General features: G+C 41.1%; 2 protein-coding genes across 3 annotated transcripts in view; both read left to right on the top strand.

Moving 5' to 3' along the window:
- The first annotated feature begins 244 nt into the window (after nt 1–244).
- LOC109892549 (aminoacylase-1) lies at nt 245–16,051 on the top strand. The gene is made up of 15 exons (XM_020485164.2): nt 245–691; nt 1,093–1,224; nt 4,979–5,043; nt 5,144–5,248; nt 5,444–5,538; nt 6,084–6,160; nt 6,471–6,560; nt 8,248–8,304; nt 10,027–10,100; nt 10,500–10,549; nt 10,637–10,781; nt 13,320–13,388; nt 13,640–13,719; nt 13,796–13,856; nt 14,706–16,051. The coding sequence occupies exons 2-15, from the start codon at nt 1,098–1,100 to the stop codon at nt 14,868–14,870; spliced, it is 1,260 nt and encodes a 419-aa protein (XP_020340753.1). The 5' UTR covers nt 245–691; nt 1,093–1,097; the 3' UTR covers nt 14,871–16,051.
- A 2,501-nt stretch (nt 16,052–18,552) lies between these two features.
- The window catches only part of LOC109892502 (voltage-dependent calcium channel subunit alpha-2/delta-2), a 91,939-nt gene continuing 90,975 nt past the window's right edge, over nt 18,553–19,516 (top strand). The window contains exon 1 of one of the 2 annotated variants that reach the window (XM_031825713.1): nt 18,553–18,894. In XM_031825713.1, coding sequence (XP_031681573.1) covers nt 18,779–18,894 — 116 coding nt within the window. In that variant the 5' untranslated portion in view covers nt 18,553–18,778. The remainder of the gene's footprint in view (nt 18,895–19,516) is intronic. The other variant, XM_031825707.1, reaches the window with a different exon arrangement.

Genomic DNA, 19,516 nt, shown 5'->3' on the forward strand with positions numbered 1-19,516 from the left:
GGGTCCTGTGTGATCATTCCAATTAAGGTGCTGTATCTACTAAATCTGTGGAAAGCTGTTACAACCAGAAAAGTATACTCCGTTCCATGTTTTTGTTATGACAATGACAATATTTTATAAGGAACTTGTACATAACAGGTGATTTTGTTTTTCATTGGACAACCAATTAAAGCCTCAAAAGTTAATTGGCTTAAACAATCATGTCCTCTATATGAGTTGTGCTGTTATTGTGCTAAATTTCCTTTAACATGACTTCAGAAAACAGTTATGTATTTAGTAATTGTTAGTTTACAAAACATACACGTTTGAGCAAATATACATGTAGCCTGTTTTGGTACTGATGCCGACGATGAGAACAATCGATGGAGATCGATTGCACATCCCTTGTACTGAATGTTACAAGTCAGCTGCCAAGACAGTCAGAACGGAATGTGTGCGCTTGAACATTTAGGCCTATATTATTATTATTTTATTTTATTCGTTCTTTGAATTAGTTACTTCTATTAATTTAAATATTTAGATTATTCATATCTTAATTGTTTATATTTTTATAAATAGATTCGGCTCTTCTGATATGCGAGCCGGCTCGTTCACGAACTAGAACCGACTCGTTCGCGAACGACCCATCACTACAAGTAAACAGTGACAGTGAACTTTCATTCAGTGAGGTAGTCAGTCGTGATATATCAAGGTAAGGGTCTCATGAAATCCTACTCTGTGTGACGTTTACATACGCTGGCGTTTTTGCTTAATACACTACTGTTAGCTTGTTAACTAATGTATTGTTTAGCTAGTTAACTAATGTATTGTTTAGCTAGCTAACGTTAGCTAGCTAATCCTTGGCTTGGGAGGCATTTAGCTAGCTAAGCAGGTTTCCACTGCTAGTCATGTGAATGTGGCTGCACTGTGTTCCGCATAGCATGCACAATGTCCCCATGCTAAAGTTCACTAAAATATATTGGTTGATTTGCAAAATGGCTTGTTGGAAAAAGTAATCGCTACAAATGGGCTGCTCTCACTGATACACATACGGATGTGTACCTGTAGCCTACATCACTCAGAGCCTGCGTACTCTCTCCCTGCTTAATACAGTTACTATGTTGCCTGACAAGGATGGATCAGGTGGTTGTGGTGGAGGCCAGGCCACATCGGGAGAAGACCCCTCAGTGAACCTGTTTAGAGAGTACCTCCGCCTCAGGACTGTCCACCCAGAGCCTGACTATGGTAAGTTATGGATCTGTGTTTAAGCTATACCGTGGATGTAAATCTTATGGTAATGTCCGAATCCCAAATTTGACACTCAATATAGTGCACTACTTCTCACCCTATAGTAGGGAATAGGTTGCCATTTGGGACATAGACAATGTCATACTGTGTGGACAAGGTTTTGTGTACCACCACCACACAGTATCATACATTATTTACAGTGCATTTGGTATTCAGACCCATTCACTTTTTCCATATTTTGTTACGTTACAGCCTTATTCTAAAATTAAATGGTTCCCCCCCTCAATTGACACACAATATCCCATAATGACAAAGCAAAAACAGGTTTTTAAAAACAGAAATATCACATTTACATAAGTATTCAGACCCTTTACTCAGTACTTTGTTGAAGCACCTTAGGCAGCTGTTACAGCTGAGTCTTCTTTGGTATGATGCTACAAGCTTAGCACACCTGTATTTGGGGAGTTTCTCCCATTCTTCTCATCCTCTCAAGCTCTGTCAGGTTGGATGGGAAGCGTTGCTGCACAGCTATTTTCAGGTTTTTCCAGAGATGTTCGATCGGGTTCAAGTCCGGGCTCTGGCTGGGCCGCTCAGACATTCAGAGAGATGTCCCGAAGCCAATCCTGCTGTGTGCTTACGGTTGTTGTCCTGTTGAAAGGTGAACCTTCACCACAGTCTGAGGTCCTGAGTGCTCTGGAGCAGGTTTTCCTCAAGGATCTCTGTGCTTTGCTCCGTTCATCTTTCCCTCGATCATGACTAGTCTCTCAGTCCCTGCCACTGAAAAACATTCCCACCGCATGATGCTGCCACCACCATGCTTCACCGTAGGGATGGTGCCAGGTTTCCTTTAGATATGATGCTTGGCATTCATGCCAAAGAGTTCAATCTTTCATCAGACCAGATAATCTTGTTTCTCATGGTCTGAGAGTCCTTTAGGTGCCTTTTGGCAAACTCCAAGTGGGCTGTCGTGCCTTTTACTGAGGAGTGGCTTCTGCCTGGCCACTACCATAAATACCGAAGTTGTGGAGTGCTGCAGATATGGTTCAGATTGGCTGGTCGGCCAGCTCTAGGAAGAGTCTTGATTGTTCCAAACTTCTTCCATTTAAGAATGATTGAGGCCACCATGTTCTTGAGGCTCTTCAATGCTTCAGACAATTGTTGGTACGCTTCACCAGATTTGTCTCAGAGCTCTACGGACAATTCCTTCGACCTCCTTTTTGCTCAGAAATGCACTGTCAACTGAGGGACCTTATCTAGACAGGTGTGTGCCTTTCCAAATCATATCCAATCAATTGAATTTACCACAGGTGGACTCCAATCAAGTTCTATAAATATCTCAAGGATGATCAATGGAAACGGGATGCACTTGAGCTCAATTTCCAGTCTCCTAGCAAAGGGTCTGAATACTTATGTAAATAAGGTATCTGTTTTTTAAAATTTTAATTAAACTTTGTTAAATTTCTATAAACCTGTTTTCACTTTTCCATTATGGGTTATTATGTGTAGATTTACTTTTTATTCAATAAATTTTAGAATAAGGCTTTAACATAACAATGTAGAAAAAGCCAAGGGGTCTGAAATGTTTTATTTGACCATTTAACCAGGTAGGCTAGTTGAGAACAAGTTCTCATTTACAACTGCGACCTGGCCAAGATAAAGCAAAGCAGTGCGACAGACACAGACTTACACATGGAATAAACAAACATACAGTAGAAAAAGTATATAAACCGTGTGTGCAAATGTAGGATAAGGGAGGTAAGGCAATAAATAGGCTATAGTGGCAAAATAATTACAATATAGCAATTAAACACTGAAGTGATAGATGTGCAGAAGATGAGTGTGCAAGTAGAGATAATGGGGTGCAAAGGAGCTAAATAAAATAAATAACAGTATGGGGATGAGGTAGTTGGATGGGCTATTTACAGATGGGCTATGTGCAGTGAGCTGTGAATACTTTACGAATGCACTGTAGCTACCATAAATGATTGATCTACTGTACAATCCATTCTGCAACCCTTACCACTGGACTATATAACGCTGAAAGGAAAAAATCTGAATGAAGGCCAGCAATTGGCTAATTATTACCTACAATGGTGTAAGGTCCACTTCTCGGTGGACGACATTTGAATTTATGCATGTCTTTAACTTTAGGCTGAGATCCAAATGGCACCCTATTCCCTATATAGCAGACTACTTTTGTCCAGGGTCCATAGGTCACTGTTGGGACTAATACTAGTGTGTCAGGAAGACTTGTTTATTTTCTCTCTGTCAGTGTTGTACTCCTCTCTCTGCACAGTATGTTGTAGTTGTACTAAATGTCCTATGAGTATGTTCTAGCCAGGGTTGAGAAGATGATGATGATGATGATGATGATGATCTAAATGTAATCCTTTACAGTTACTAGTTGCCCAAATTGTTATCAGTAGTGTAACTTTTGGATTACCCAAACTCGGTAAGGTAATCTGATTACTTTCCCCTTAGCTGCAATGTGTAACTTTTTGGGAATGTGTCTTAAGGCGTCAGCATGCTTCAGTTCGGCTGGTGCCTAACCGAACGAGTGTGCTCGCATTCCCCCTTAAAATAAATTAGCTTGAAAAATTTGAAAAGAGCGGCAATACTACTGTTTGTCCATTTTTAGACGCCATAGCCAGTATACTTACTCAAAATAGTCAGAATTAATCTAACTAAAGAAATCTTAGTCATGCAGTTATACATTGAACTAAAATGTTTGGTGTAGTGTACTTTTATATCAGAAAACATGCACAAAAATGAAACAGATAATTTTTTTAAAGAATCCCTACTGTTGACCAATCATTGATGAAGGGGCGTAGACTTCGTCCCCGAACTTCGGCTTTCCTCCAGAAAAAAATGTGTGCCCAAACAACCTAAACGCTCTCCGAAAACTAACAAAAACGGCACAAAATGTAATCATCATATGCATGCACTCCACCGAACTGTTTCGGCTGAGAAGCATGCGGATGCCTTTCAGCCTATTGATTGACCAATAAAAGCAGTATGATGTGGAGCACAATACCACAGAGGAGTTTAGAAAGGAGGCACCCTCATATTTTTATTCCATAGGCTGGTATCTGCACTGTGCAGCTATTGCAAGAGTGTATTTTTCACTGGCTGTCCACTGGTTCTAAAAACAATGATTTATAGGCAGCTTAAACTTCTTCATATCAACCATTTATTGGGTGAAAGTACACATACGTTTGTGAACAGCCATCCACAACAATCACGGTGCAAATAGCTAAATGAGAGGGCAGCAGTTTGATTCATATCATTGTGCTCTGTAGATGTCAATAAGTGATATCCGTATTGCCCATAGTCTATAACACTGCTGTCGTCCTTACCTCCAAGCGTTTATTAAAATTGTATGCACTTTCTTTGGATGTCGACAGCAGTCGCACCGTTGGAAGACATGGCTTGGACTGTTGCCTAATTCCTGCTCTTTTCCCATGATCCTTCAAATGGATTTGGTGTGCAATCAGGGTCTCTGATTTGTGGTCAGACTCGCTCAGGCGGAAAACAAACTTAAACTTGCGCCTTTTTTCAATGTTGATTTTGTAAGTCATTGAGGGAAAAAAGGTGTCAAATATATTTTTTGCAAACATAATTTGGTTACATTCAGACCAACACATTCTACTCATTACTGTACCTATGTGTTTTGGTTTTCTGTATGAGACTACTATAAACCTTGTCTTGGTGTAACAGTCTTGGCCCTTGGGTTGTGTTGATCTCTTTACAGATGCTGCTCTGAGGTTCCTGGATAGAATAGCAGAGGAGCTTGGGCTGCCCATGAAGAAAATTGAGGTTTGTGTGGTTAGGTACATGTCTTTTTGATATTCAACTCTTTACACACTATTGACCTCATGTCAACTCCTGTCTCTGTCCTCCTCACACCTGTCCGTAGGTCTGCCCCGGTAGAGTTGTGTCTATCATGACCTGGCAGGGGACCAACCCTGCTCTGAAGTCCATCCTGCTCAACTCCCACACTGACGTTGTGCCTGTTTACCAGGTAAAGACCTGGGCATGTATTTGTAAAGCATATCAGAGTAGTACTGATCTAGGATTAGTCTCGCATGGACAGGGGGGGACCTGATCTTAGATTAGCACTCCAACTCTGAGACGCCCCTGGAACCCCACTGTCTTCTTTACCACTAGTGCGAGGGGAAACAGGGAAAGGAACTCATCCTTATCTGTCTCATTCCAGGAACACTGGAAGTATGATGCGTTTGCTGCTGTGAAAGATGCAGAGGGCAACATCTTCGCTCGAGGAACACAGGACATGAAGTGTGTCACCATACAGTGAGTGATGTCATAACCACTCTGTTGGGATATTTTATCCTAACACAACGGGTCAAAACTCTCATTTAAATAAAGGAAGTTAGGCAACATCGCAAGCTAGAGAAAATACGCTACTCCGTTAGGAGATCTGCAATTACATTTTATAATATCTGGCAACCTTTACAATCCTTTGTAGAAGACATGGACCCAGCTAATTTCACAACTCTATAAACCAAGCCAAATTATTTTTACTCTTTACTTTTTGTTTTGTATTTTTTACTGTTTGATTATATTACTCATTGTATATCATGCTTGCTTTAAGTCTGGTTTTGGGGTGGGGCTTTGTTAGAGATTGGGGGTTGGAGTGGGTTTGATTTCGTATGGGACTGTGTGTTCTGCCCTTGTTTTGCATGTGTTATCGGTATAATCATAATGGGGGAGGAAATTAGGAAAGTTTCCAGAATTTTGCAACTGTAATCCAATTTCGATGTTACCAGTGTCCTTCACAGCTCCCAGTTTTTGTTTGCCTCATAACCAATAAGGCTACTGCTCGACATCTCTCATAGGTATATCCAGGCCATCAGAAGACTTAAAGCAGAGGGAAGGAAGTGTATGCGCACCATCCACCTAATGTTTGTGCCAGGTAGGATGAGCAGTCATTGGCTAAGACTGGCTTCTCAGAATGTAATACTGTGACAACACTGTAATAATGTAGTAATTCCATGGGTGCGACCAAAAAGGCACCCTATTCCTTATATAGTTCTCTACTTTTGACCGGAGCCCTATAGGCCTTGATCAAATGTAATCCACTATATAGGGAGCCATTTGAAACTCAGCCCCTGTCATTTGACAATGGTATAGAACATTTTAAAAGCACTTTTGACAACTTCTGTAAATAAATGTGCTTGCTTGAGATACTCTTTGCTCTGGATTTGACACGTTGAATGTCTTAGATGAGGAGGTCGGAGGTCACAAAGGAATGGAGACGTTTGTGAAGCTCCCAGAGTTTCAGAAATTGAACATTGGCTTTGCACTTGATGAAGGTAAATTAACAAAAAACCTAACTGTCCCACTTAACACCCAACTATAAACCGAGGCCTGCATCCCAAACGGCACCCTATTCTCTTTATAGTGCAGTACTTTTGGCCAGGCCCCATAGGGCTCTAGTGAAAACTAGTGCACTATATACAGTGTATTCGGAAAGTATTCAAATCTCTTTTTCCACATTTTGTTACGTTACAGCCTTATTCTAAAATTGATAAAATATTTGTTTTAAATCTACAGACAATACCCCATTTGGACAAAGCGAAAACCGGTTTTTAATCATCTTTGCAAATTTATAAACAGAAATACCTTATTTATGTAAGTAGTCAGACCCTTTGCTATGAGACTCTAAATTGAGCGCCGGTGCATCCTGTTTCCATTGATCATCCTTCAGATGATTATACAACTTGACTGGAGTCCACCTGTGGTAAATTCAAATGATTGGATATGATTTGGAAATGCACACACCTGTCTATTTTAGGTCCCACAGTTGACAGTGCATGTCAGAGCAAAAACCAAGCCATGAGGTCGAAGGAATTGTCCGTAGAGCTCCGCGACAGGATTGTTTCGAGGCACAGAAACCAAAAAATGTCTGCAGCATTCCAGGTCCCCAAGAACAGTGGCCTCCCTCATTCTTAAATGGAAGAAATTCTGAACCACCAAGACTCTTCCTAGAGCTGGCCCCCTGGGCAAACTGAGCAATTGGGGAAGAATTCCCTTGGTCAGGGAGGTGACCAAGAACCCGATGGTCACTGACAGAGCTCCAGAGTTCCTCTGTGGAGATGAGAGAACCTTCCAGAAGGATAACCATTTCTGCAGCACTCTACCAATCAGGCCTTTATGGTAGAGTGCCAGATGGAAGCCACTCCTCAGTATAAGGCACATGACAACCCGCTTGGAGTTTGCCAAAAGGCACCTAAAGGACTCAGACTATGAGAAACCAGATTCTCTGGTCTGATGAAACCAAGATTGAACTCTTTGTCCTGAAATGGCAAGTGTCAAGTCTGAGTAAACCTGGCACCATCCCTACGGTGAAGCATGGTGGTGGCAGCATCATGCTATGGGTATGATTTTCAGCGGCAGGGACTGGAAAACTAGTTAGAATTGAGGGGAAGATTAACGAAGGAAAGTACAGAGAGATCCTTGATGAAAACCTGCTCCAGAGCGCTCAAGACCTCAGACTGTGTTGAAGGTTCACCTTCCAACAGGACAACGACCCTAAGCACAGAGCCAAGACAATGCATGAGTGGCTTCGGGACAAGTCTCAATGTCCTTGAGTGACACAGCCTGAGCCTGGACTTGAACCCGATTGAACATCTCAGGGAGACCAGAAAATAGCTGTGCAGCGACGCTCCCCATCCAACCTGACAGAGCCGTAGAGGATCTGTGCCAAGCTTGTAGCGTCATACTGTATGTGCAAAAATGTCTAAACCAGGTTTTGCTTTATCGTCATGGGGTATTGTGTTTAGATTAACGAGAGGAAAAAAACAACAATTGAATCAATTTTAGAACAAGGCTGTAATGTAACAAAATGTGGAGAAAGTCAAGGGACCTGAATGCACTGTAAGGAATAGGGTGCCCCTTGGGATATACTCGGGAAAATCCAGCACTGAAACGAACACTTCCTTAGTCCCTATACTTCCCTTCTGTCACCTGATGTCTGGATTTTTTTACATTTATTTTTAGGTCTTGCCAACCCTGGGGAAGCCTTCACTGTCTTCTATGGCGAGAGGAATCCCTGGTGTAAGTATCAGCCCTGAGTATTAGAGAATCTGGCCCTAGCTGTAACAATGACGAATGATCAAATATACACGCAGTACGCACAAGAAATGTCTCTTCCTCTCACCCTGGCCTTAGTCTATCTCAATTAGTCTTTCCTCAATACCCGTCTCCTCGCCTCCTCCAACCTGGACTCTGGGGTAGTAAATTAAAATCCGGGACACTCAAATAAACAATGATATGTTGGTTGCGTATGGTATGTATACTGAACAAAAATATAAACACAACATGCAACAATTTCAAAGATTTTACTGAGTTACAGTTCATATTAGGAAATCTGTCAATTTAAAATGAAATAATTTGGCACTAATCTATAGATTTTACATGACTGGGCAGCCATGGGTGGGCCTGGGAGGGTGTATGCCAGGCTGTTGAGCCAGCTCCAGCCAATCAGGGAGTTTTTTTTTTGTGTTTTTTTATTTTTATTTATTTTTTTCTCCCCACAAAAGGGCTTTATTACAGACAGAAATACTCAACACTCCCCCCACCCCCCTTAGACGATCCCGCAGGAGAATAAGCTGGATGTGGAGGTCCTGGGCTGGTTGGATGTAATACCAAATTCTTTAAAACAACGTTGGAGGCAGCTTATGGTAGAGAAATTAACATTTAATTCTCTGGCATTAGCTCTGGTGGACATTCTTGCAGTCAGCTTGCCAATTGCATTCTCCCTCAAATTCTCATTTTAGTGGCCTTTTATTGTCCCCAGCACAAGGTGCCCCTATGTTTTTCTTCATGCTGTTTAATCTGCTTCTTCATATGCCACACCTGTCAAGTGGATGGATTATCTTGGCAAAGGTTAAATGTTTTTTTCCCCCCCCAGCTCATGAAACATGGGACTAACACTTTTACATGTTACCTTTTATAATTTTGTTCAGTGTATTTATTTGTGGATGTCCATCATCCATTTTGTATGATGTGTTAGTAATTACAATTTGTATAATATGTTACAACTTGCAATTCATACAAGATGTTACGAATTCCAATTTGTTGTCTAACGCTAGCTAGGTTAGTGTTAAGTTAGTGGTTAGGGGAAGGGTTAGCTAACATGCTAAGTAGATGCAATGTATATAGTTGTTAATTAGCTAAAATGCTAAAGTTGTCCGTGATGCGATTTGAACTCTCAACCATTGGGTTGCTAGACCTTTGCCTTTTACCAACCACTCTAATTTCATTTTTGCCTTTTAAAAGGGGAATATGCAGTAGCTACATCCTGTTTTGGACTTAAAAATTAAGTGCCAGGGAGGAGTTGTGTTATTGTTTCAACTGCTGATTGCTGCTTTATCATTTTAGTCATTTAGCATATGCTATTCACAGGAGGTTGGTGGCAAGTTAATTGGGGAGAATGGGCTCGTGGTAATGGCAGGACGGTAATAAGTGAAATGGTATCAAACACATGGTTTCCATGTGTTTGCCATTCCATTTACTCCATTCCTGGCCATTATTATGAGCCGTCATCCCCACAGCAGCCACCAATGATGCTCTTATCCACGTTAGGTTGAATGTAACCATATTCATTTGAGTGTCCCAGATTTCCATTTCCTGTGTTAAGTCTAGTCTGAGGCCAGTCTGCCGTCTCAAATGGATCGGAGAAGTCAGACCTTTTCCACCAATGTGTTCTGAGAAAGAGACAAGGTGAGGGGATGTTTTTTTTTTTTTGAAAGAGCCTGTGTGTCTGCTTCCCCTCAGGGATAACGGTTCACTGCCCAGGCAGTCCTGGCCACGGCTCCAGGTTTGTGGAGAACACGGCTGCAGAGAAACTGGTAAGACTTCCTTTATTCACAGCTAGAGGGACTTTGAGTGTGTCACAAATAGCACCTTTTTTCCTGTGGGCCTTGGTCAAAAGTAGCCTAGCGGTTAAGAGCTTTGGGCCGGTAACCGAAAGGTTGCTGGTTTGAATCCCAGAGCTGATTAGGTGAAAAATCTATAAATGTGCCCTTGAGCAATGCGCTTAACTCTAATTGCGTTTGTAAGTCACTTTGGATAAAAGCGTCTGCTAAATTACTAAAATGTAGGTCACCATTTTGGACATAGCCCTTGTCCCCACACACACTATAGTTCACTTGGCCAAAGACAGCAGAAAAGGGTGCTGATTCTGATCACTTGGAGGACGATGATGTCAATGACCTCACCTGCTTTTGCTTTTGTCTCCCTTCTCACAGCGCAGTATTATTAACTCCTTCCTGGACTTCAGGGAGAAGGAGAAACACAGGTCAGTAAGGCAGGAAGAGGGATGAGTTCAGTCACTAGAGGGAGCCATAACTACTTAACAGGAATGTGTTTTGTGTGTATGTGGCAGGTTGAACACCAGCGAGTGTTTCACTCTTGGTGACGTCACCACTGTCAACATGACCATGGTGAAAGGAGGCGTGGCCTACAACGTCATCCCTGCCGAGATGGACGTCAGTTTTGACTTGAGAATACCACCCACGGTCAATTTGCAGGTGTGTGTGTGTGTGCCTTTGTCTATGTGTGTTAGGGAGGGACATTTTAAATTATAAATGTTGTGGAAGCTCTTCTGAATATATAGTTTACCAACCACTTCACACTGGGAGAAGATAAGCTACACGAAAAGTAGTTCACTTCATCCAAACTACTGCTTCATAAATGATCATATCTAACTCTTAAATGTCATAGACTACAAATTTGGAGTCAGATGTTAACATATTGTGTAGTTTAGCCTATTAAACACAACTGTTTCAAATGAGAATTGGGTCTGATCCTGAAAAACACTGGACATTTTTGCCTACTTCACCCATATTCTTACCTTTTTTGCAAAAATGTAATTAACTAATAAACACTTATTGAACAAAAATGTAAACGCAACATGTAAAGTGTTGGTTTCATGTTTCAACTAAAAGATTCCTGAAATGTTCGATATGCACAAAAAGCTTATTTCTCACAAATGTTGTGCATAAATTTGTTTACATCCCTGTTAGCTCGAAATCCCCGAGCTGACAAGGTAAAAATCTGTCGTTCTTCCCCTGAACAAGGCAGTTAACCCACTGTTCCTAGGCCGTCATTGAAAATAAGAATTTGTTCTTAACTGACTTGCCTAGTTAAACAAAAACAACAACAAAAAACATCCCTGTTAGTGAGCATTTCTCCTTTGCCAAGATAAGCAATCCACCTGACAGGTATAGCGTATCAAGAAGCTGATTAAACAGAATGATCATTACACAGGTGCACCTTGTGCTGGAGACAATAGGACACTCTATAATGTGCAGTTTTGTCACACAACACAATGCCGCACAACACAATGCCTCAAGTTGAGGGAGCAGTTGGCATCCTGGGCATCCTGATTTCAGGAATGTCCACCAGAGCTGTTGCCAGAGAATTGAATGTACATTTCTCTACCATAAGCCGCCTCCAATGTTGTTTTAGAGAACTTTGTCAGTATGTCCAACCGGCCTCACAACCACGTGTAACAAAGCCAGCCCAAGACCTCCACATCTGGCTTCACCTGCGGGATTGTCTGAAACCAGCCACCCGGGTGGCTGATGAAACTGAGGAGTATTTCTTTCTATTATACAACAGCATTCTGATTAGCTGGCCCTGGATCCTCAGTGGGTGGGCCTGACTCCCAAGCCACCCATGGCTGCGCCCCTGCCCAGTCATGTGAAATCCATAGATTAGGGCCTAATGAATTTATTTAAATTGACTGATTTCCTTATAAACTGTAACTCGGTAAAATCTTTATTGTTGCGGTTATATTTTTGTTCACTATAGTACAGACTCCACCTATTTCACTATTCGAATAATATCCTGATTTAAAAAGACAATTCTAAAAATTGCTCTACTCTTGACCAATCAGAATGAAGCAAAATTCCACAACAGCAGACAGTGCACAGTTGTTGCTACATCGGTCATCTTTGACTAACAGTAGCCTAGGCTAACAGCAACACAGTGAAAGTCTGATGCTCCCCATCTAGTGATGCCATTTTGTTGCTAGCTTTAGCAACTTTTCAGACAGCCCTGTCAACAAATTTAGCAACTTTTTAAAAATGTATTTGAAACTTTTAGCAAGTTTTGAAAAGTGACTCAAATGCTAAAATGCACGCATTTTCCCTCCTAAATGACACAAAAACGATTTTCTCTGTCATACACTCAGTCACAAAACACGTGCCTGGCTGCAACAGTGACGTCCGCAGCAGGCCAGCAGCAATTTCATCAAATTGCAAATCATTGTTGGCTGACTGCAGCAGTAATACGGGTTCGACGAGCCAAACCCAATGAATATAGTTGGTCACGAACGTTTGATCTTGAACAGAAATAACAACATCAATCAACATGTCTCAATCAAAATTGTACAGAAAAGAGAGTCTGTACCTGAACAAATGTCAAATATTTTTTTCCCCCGAGATGGCCAGTCAATTTGAGTAGCGTTATTGTGTATTCTACTTAATGACGCAGTTTTACGTTATCACGCAATGACATCACAACGTCATTTAGCAACAAATCAACCTGCCTCTATCAACTTACCCTGAAAATGAGTTGTTTCCAAAAATGTTTTCTGGTGAGTGTTTCATTGATCTCTATCAGGTCTTGTGGACCCTCCATTGGTACTAGGCTAATCGGTATTTGAAGTGGGGAAAATGGCATACCATTGCCAGGGCTGACTGGAGGTCTAAACAAAACAATCACTTTGTGCATCCTCAGAACGTTGGGCTACTTACATTGTGCTACTGTAAATGCGCTATGTTCTATCAAAGCCACGTGACGTCTGAATCCGCAGTAGCCAAGTGTAGAAAAGGCCCATGGAGGGAGAGAGTAAATGCGCTGTAAATAAACGCTACATTAAGTTTTGTTTAATTTAAATGTAAGCATTTCAAATGTCATGGTATATCTTTTGTGTGTAACAATGTAACATAAATACAAATTCTATTTAGAAAACTGTTCAATTGTTAAAATAGGCCTAAAAGAAATGATCCAGAAACGATTACTCTGTCTTCACCATTTCAAGTATTTTATTCCATTGTTAGGAGTTCGAGGAGCAGATTAAGAAGTGGTGTAAGGAGGCAGGAGAGGGCATCACGTATGAGTTTGCTCAGGTCAGTACAATAAAATACATTTCTCCATACACGCACTTGTATATGGGCATGGAGACAACTGATCACATATCAGTAGAGTATGCTTTAATGTGTTCTGATTTCGGCCAAATCAAGTAGATACGAAATTGAAGTAAACGGAACCAAACAGGGAGGGACTCCCTGAACTTTCCAAACACTTGTTTTGTTAAGTGTTTTGCTACGGTGTAAATTAATGAAAACGACCCAGTTGTAAGATGTTCTGTCCTCCACAGAAACACATGAACCAGAATTTGACATCCACAGATGATAGCGACCCCTGGTGGAAAACCTTCAGTACAACCTGCAAAGCCATGTGAGGATACACACTAACACCCAAACTCTCACACACTCAGTAAAGGCGAGCTTCATCTGAATTTCTCTCGCCTCAGGAACATGACTTTGGAAAAGGAGATCTTCCCTGCAGCCACGGACAGTCGCTTCATCAGAGCGGTGAGTTAGAGCAGTGGCCCATGGGTAATGTAGTGTAAACCATAGGATTGGCCGATATACTGTGTGATTTGGAAATACCGACGGTATGATTTTCAATACTGTTCTTTGTCATCCCGGGGGCTATGCCACTGCTTATAACTAAGTTAAGTATAACTAAGAAATCTAAGATGAGTCAAATCAATTCTCTCCAGCTATGCATTTGACTGGCTAGATGTCAAAATCGAGCTTCTTGGTTACAGCAGTCCCCTCCTAGATAAAGATCCCTGTTGCCTGAATTGTTTTGTGCATTTAAAAAAAAATGTATTGTATTATTTTAATAATGCCCCTTGTGTGCACTTCTGGTAATACTATATACCTTGGTATGAAAATCGGGGATACCACCCAACCCTAGTACACCATAACATCTTACTTTCAAACACTTAGAACTGCATGTTTTTTTTAATGCGTTTATGACCTCAGGACAAAACATGTTTTGTTTTTGTAGAAGCTTGCACTTCAAAGCTATGTCCATATGTGTTCATTTTACTTGATCATTAGGAGAAGAAATGCATCATAAATGCCACAAGCTAGAAATCTCCGTAGAGATAAACCGCAGTGCTTTGAATGAGCTAAATGCAGTTCTCCCTTTAAAATCACCCCTCTTGAGATTGATACAATATTTGGTAAAATGGTAGAGCGAGGGCCCTTACTGGGTAAAATTACGTTTTCAAAGTTATTTAATGCTGATTTATTCATTGAGGCAAAAAATGTGTTTCTGCTGTTAGGTCATTGTCAGTGTGTCGGATATTAGTGGCAATGCTTTCATTACAAAAAGTAGGATATCTCAAAATCCTGTTTGTCCTGCTGTAGGTGGGCCTCCCTGCCATCGGCTTCTCCCCAATGAACCGGACACCCATCCTGCTGCACGACCACAACGAATATCTGAACGAGCAGGTCTTCCTCAAAGGCATTCAGGTGTACGAGAACCTAGTGCCAGCATTAGCAAATGTGCCCGCTCTGCCTTGCGACACCTAGAGCAGCCATTCTTGTTAACTGGTGGGTGACGCAAATTTGATTACATTTTGGTGAAGATTATTATTATTTTTTGGTCACTTGAATATTGGGTGAAGACCAACCCAGTTAAATGTGGGTCCTGAAACCAAACCAGTTGAGAACTGCTAGTTTAGAAGTCAAAGGTCAATAGCTTGGCTACTTCACATCCTTTGTCTCTGAACCTCCCCTTGGCACGTGTAAATCTGCTCTGACACCTCTCACAGATAAACAAATGTTGAATAATCCAGATGGTTTTGAATAATCCAGAAGTCAGCGCCAAAGAATGAGATGAGATTACTTCATACAGATATCATTTAAAATAGTCAAATTTACCACTTCACATTTTGTCACTATGCCTTTTTGTATGGATAACATCTATTTTATTTTCTCAGACCGTACATAGCAACTCAGGACAACATTATACCATTGCATTACACATTGTAACAGCCTTGTAACAACATTGTACTTAAGAGAATGTGTTTCATGCGTCAGTGTAAGCGGTCTTGACGAAGGGTGTGATCATTCACTATTCTAAACCATGTATTCTAATCTTAAATGATGATCAAAGATTGTATTAAAGAAAAGCAACACGGTTATATCAGATTACCCTCTTTTTGAAGTTGGTAATTAAAATGCTGCTTCATCCAAACTTTGCACAGCATAGCTTCAGCTGTTCCTCCATAATACTACTTATCCACTTAAACCTAGCATAAACTTGATTAGCTGAGGGGATAGTTGATCTGCCATTTTGCTCTTTGAACAACTTTTATAACAGTTATAACCATTTGATTAAAACAACACAGACCCAACTTGGTTTCACATTGGGCAAAATGTTCTGTTATTAAAATAGTTAATGAGTATTACAAAAATATAGAAAAAAGGTTAAATCCATCCATTAGATTAAGGATATCTTCTGTTCAACTTGGTATCTTCCAGTCCTATTGTAATGTGATTGCTAAGCTACTTTTTATTATTTACTCCATAACCTTACTGATTAGCCCCCAACCACACATGCAAGACTTCAGTAATGCCATGTTGACGTATTTCACATATTTCATCAACTACTTGAAACCACAGATTTGTATAATTATTATAATTTATTTTATTAATTTGTGCCTGTTATTTGCTAGAGCTGATTTGAATAAAGATATCACTTTATTAAACTGTTGTGTTATATGTGATTTTTACAGGTTATTGAGTGTTCATATTTTCTGCCCAGGGACTGCAGATAGGAAAGAGCAGTGTAGCTAAATCTGTTCTTACAAGTAAAATAAAAACCGAGTTGGTATCATGCACACCACACAGCTCAAAACACTAAGACAGAAATATCTTACAACATGAGCATAAGATATATTTTAGTAAACAGAATAAATGAAGCATAGGAACTGAGGAGTAATTGTGTTGTAGCCACGTGGAGGCCGTCAGCACCATTAATATGTTTATCTCGGGTATGAACCAACGGAAACAACATGGCCACTACTCATAGACTCACAATGACAGTAATGGGGAAGATTTTGAAACGTTTATGATCCTCATTGAGTTACATTCTCTTTTTTCAGTAGAAGCTACAACAGTCTTTAGAATAATATAAGTTGGTTTGAATTTCTATTTATAGTGCTTCCCAGTGCCCCTGTGAGTGCTCAACTATCCACTTCTGCCTTTTTGTATTCTAAGGTCATGTTAATTATATTTTGGTTTGGGTAAAAAAAAAAAATACAAATGTCAATCCAGTAAACGACTTGGCATATGCCAAAGAGTTTGAGGCTAGAGGACGAAGATGCTTGACTGACTGAGAAAAGGTTGTTTTCTGCTCCCAATTAACCTAGTCTGAGACCGCAGGGTTGTGTCATTGAGACGTGTCCTCAATATGCTGTAGTGGAACCGCATGATACTTGTGTGATTTAACGTTGAGACTGAGTTAACCTTCCCATGACCTCCGGTCATGTTAAGGTCTGGCTGGTATTACGCTATGTGTTCACGGTCCGTCCGACTTGACAATGTTCCCTGTGTCAGTGCACAAAACCAAAGTACTTCTTAATGTAGGGCTATTATAACTCGGAATTGGCTACACACACAGACGGACACATGAAGTGTTGAACTACTGTTCAATTCCCTTTAGAGAGCCATTCCAATTAACAGAGTAGTGCCCTCCTAGGGGGGATCAGCAGGAAGAGAAGAGTGGAGGTAGTGGTGGGTCAGTAATTAGACAGCTATCCCCAGGATGTGGCAACAGGATTAAAGCTTGCAGGGCTGTCAGGGAGAGTCCTCAAAGCTGTAACCTCTAGCACCCCACCGCCCCCTCACCCCTGCCTGGCGATTGGAGAAACAGGAAAAGATGCTGCCACATTGTCCGTCTGCTTAGTAAGCGAGAGCTGGGATTTTCAGTAGATGTCTTCAATTACAACTTCCTCAATATGTGTTGGCCTGCCTAAATATCCTGCAACTCCACCTTTTGCACAACAACGGGCATTTTTCAACTTTTTATCGGATCATGCTTGCGTTTATCCTATACTTGCATATGTGGTTTTATGTGTGTTTTGATGTCTTTTTATGTTGCACACAAATTGCCTTTTGGGGACCAAAGATTTAATGAATTGAACAAATAACACCGTATTTGTGTACCCAATTTTCAAAGGCGTACTGACATCAATCTCACATTACTCTGTCTTTGACTCCCTTTTATTCAGGAGAGCATTTTCATCATCTTGATGATGTGGCCGGTGTGACTTTGCATCTTGAATGTCCAATATCTTCCAAACTTGAATGCTGAAGTGCAAGACATTTTGGCACTGTATCAACTGTGGACTAATGGGGGGGAAAAGTGGAGTTCCCCCTTAACTTTGATAGCATTAATCAATATGTGGAGAGCATGCATACGAATTCATCTTACACCTGCTGGCATTGCCTCCCTGCCTGCGGGTGAGGTCCCTCACATGGGGCACAAGCCAGCCAGCCAGCCAGAACTCAACAAGCTGCTTTGAAGCAGCAATCTCATGTAACCTTTAGAAAGAAGGTCAGTTTACCAGCGGAGAGCTGAGTTCTTCGGTCTATATTTCACGAAGGAACACTAGGGGCCGAGGCGCAAAGAGGGACCTGTTAAATGCATTAACTGGCACAAGGCCATTGCTCAAGTAAGCAATGTACTGTTAGGGTTTTTCAAGCTTGAAGAGACGGTAGAATAGAAACGATTGAATTGACGTTTTGTCCAGTCGGTATAGGCTACATTGGCAAGTCTCCCACGCACAGCGATTTATCCAAGAAGCTCGAGCTCTTATACAGTTGCGCATCAGTGGGTTCGCATGATATCAGTAGGATATAGGCTATTAGGCTATCCAATAGCCAGAAGAAGTAGGAGGAGTACAGTAGGCAAACTGCATTGCATAAGTTCCTTCATGCAGATCAAATTTCCTTTTAATCTCTACATCACTAGGCTTAGCACATGAAAATATATATAGGCATAGTAAATCACATTTTAGATGTTTTTTTAATTAAAAAAAAATAAAAAATCATTTTTATTGTTAACAAATCTTGAAAGCATAATAAATACATGTACATGTTTTGTGTTTGTGGATTACATTAAGTTACAATGCGTTTTGAAGTCTAGCTCATCTGTGAAATTGAGCCTATATCACATTGGATTCAAAGTGGTCCTCTTCATGCGTGAAATAGAGAGGCTACACTCGTGCCTGTGCGTCGGATGCTGCTGAGACTAGTGCAGAGTGGGCGACTGCGGTATCTTGGCAGGAGCATCAATCATAGGCTCGTCCACATTTGTTTACCGTCGAAATCAGCAGGCGACCCGAAATAAACTCGAAAGGCGATTGAACATTAACGTTTTGGGATCTTAGTTCACATTTTTCCAAACCCGTTTTCAAGATTTTTAATGGAAAATGGCGATATGCACTCCGTCTTGCAGCATTGTCTGCTTGGTATCTTTCCAGATTATCTTGATTTTCAATGTACAGTGGCCTGGCGCCGATGGTCTCACGTTCCCCCAGCAATACACGTAAGTATTCTATATCACTGGCTGCTCAGCTGTCACAGACAAAATGCGTATTTTGAGGACCAGCATTTGATTGCCACGTTGGGTGACCGTCATTGTGCTGGTGTACCACCTCTGCTTTCCTATCATTAAATTAGGTTACTCGCATTGTATTTCTGACGTGAACATATTTCTCGCTATGCTGCGACTGCTCCGGCAAAACGAGGAACGGGGAATAAAACAGTCCATTTAGGATGTTAAAGGGATGTGGACCGTTGCTTTCTGTCATACACAATACATGAAGGAATCACATACAAACACGGCACTATTCCCTAATTACCATTTACCATTGACTACATATATAATTTCCCGTTTAGCCCAACGGTTAAGAGCGTTGTGCTATTAACGGAAAGGTCCCTGGTTCGAACCCCCGAGCTGAATAGGCGAGACATCTGTCCTTGAGCAAGGCACTTAACCTTAATCACTCCTTTAAATGGCTCTGGATAAAAACGTCTGCTAAATGACTAAAATGTAAATGTTCTAGATGTGTTCTTTTTGTCATATCATTGGCACAAACAATACTGTTTGCTTGCTAGCCAGTCACTGTCAACAGTCTGGTTGGCAAGAGCAGGCTGCTTGCCACCTA

This window comes from Oncorhynchus kisutch, linkage group LG1 (genome assembly GCF_002021735.2).
Source record: "Oncorhynchus kisutch isolate 150728-3 linkage group LG1, Okis_V2, whole genome shotgun sequence".
Classification (NCBI taxonomy): domain Eukaryota; kingdom Metazoa; phylum Chordata; class Actinopteri; order Salmoniformes; family Salmonidae; genus Oncorhynchus; species Oncorhynchus kisutch.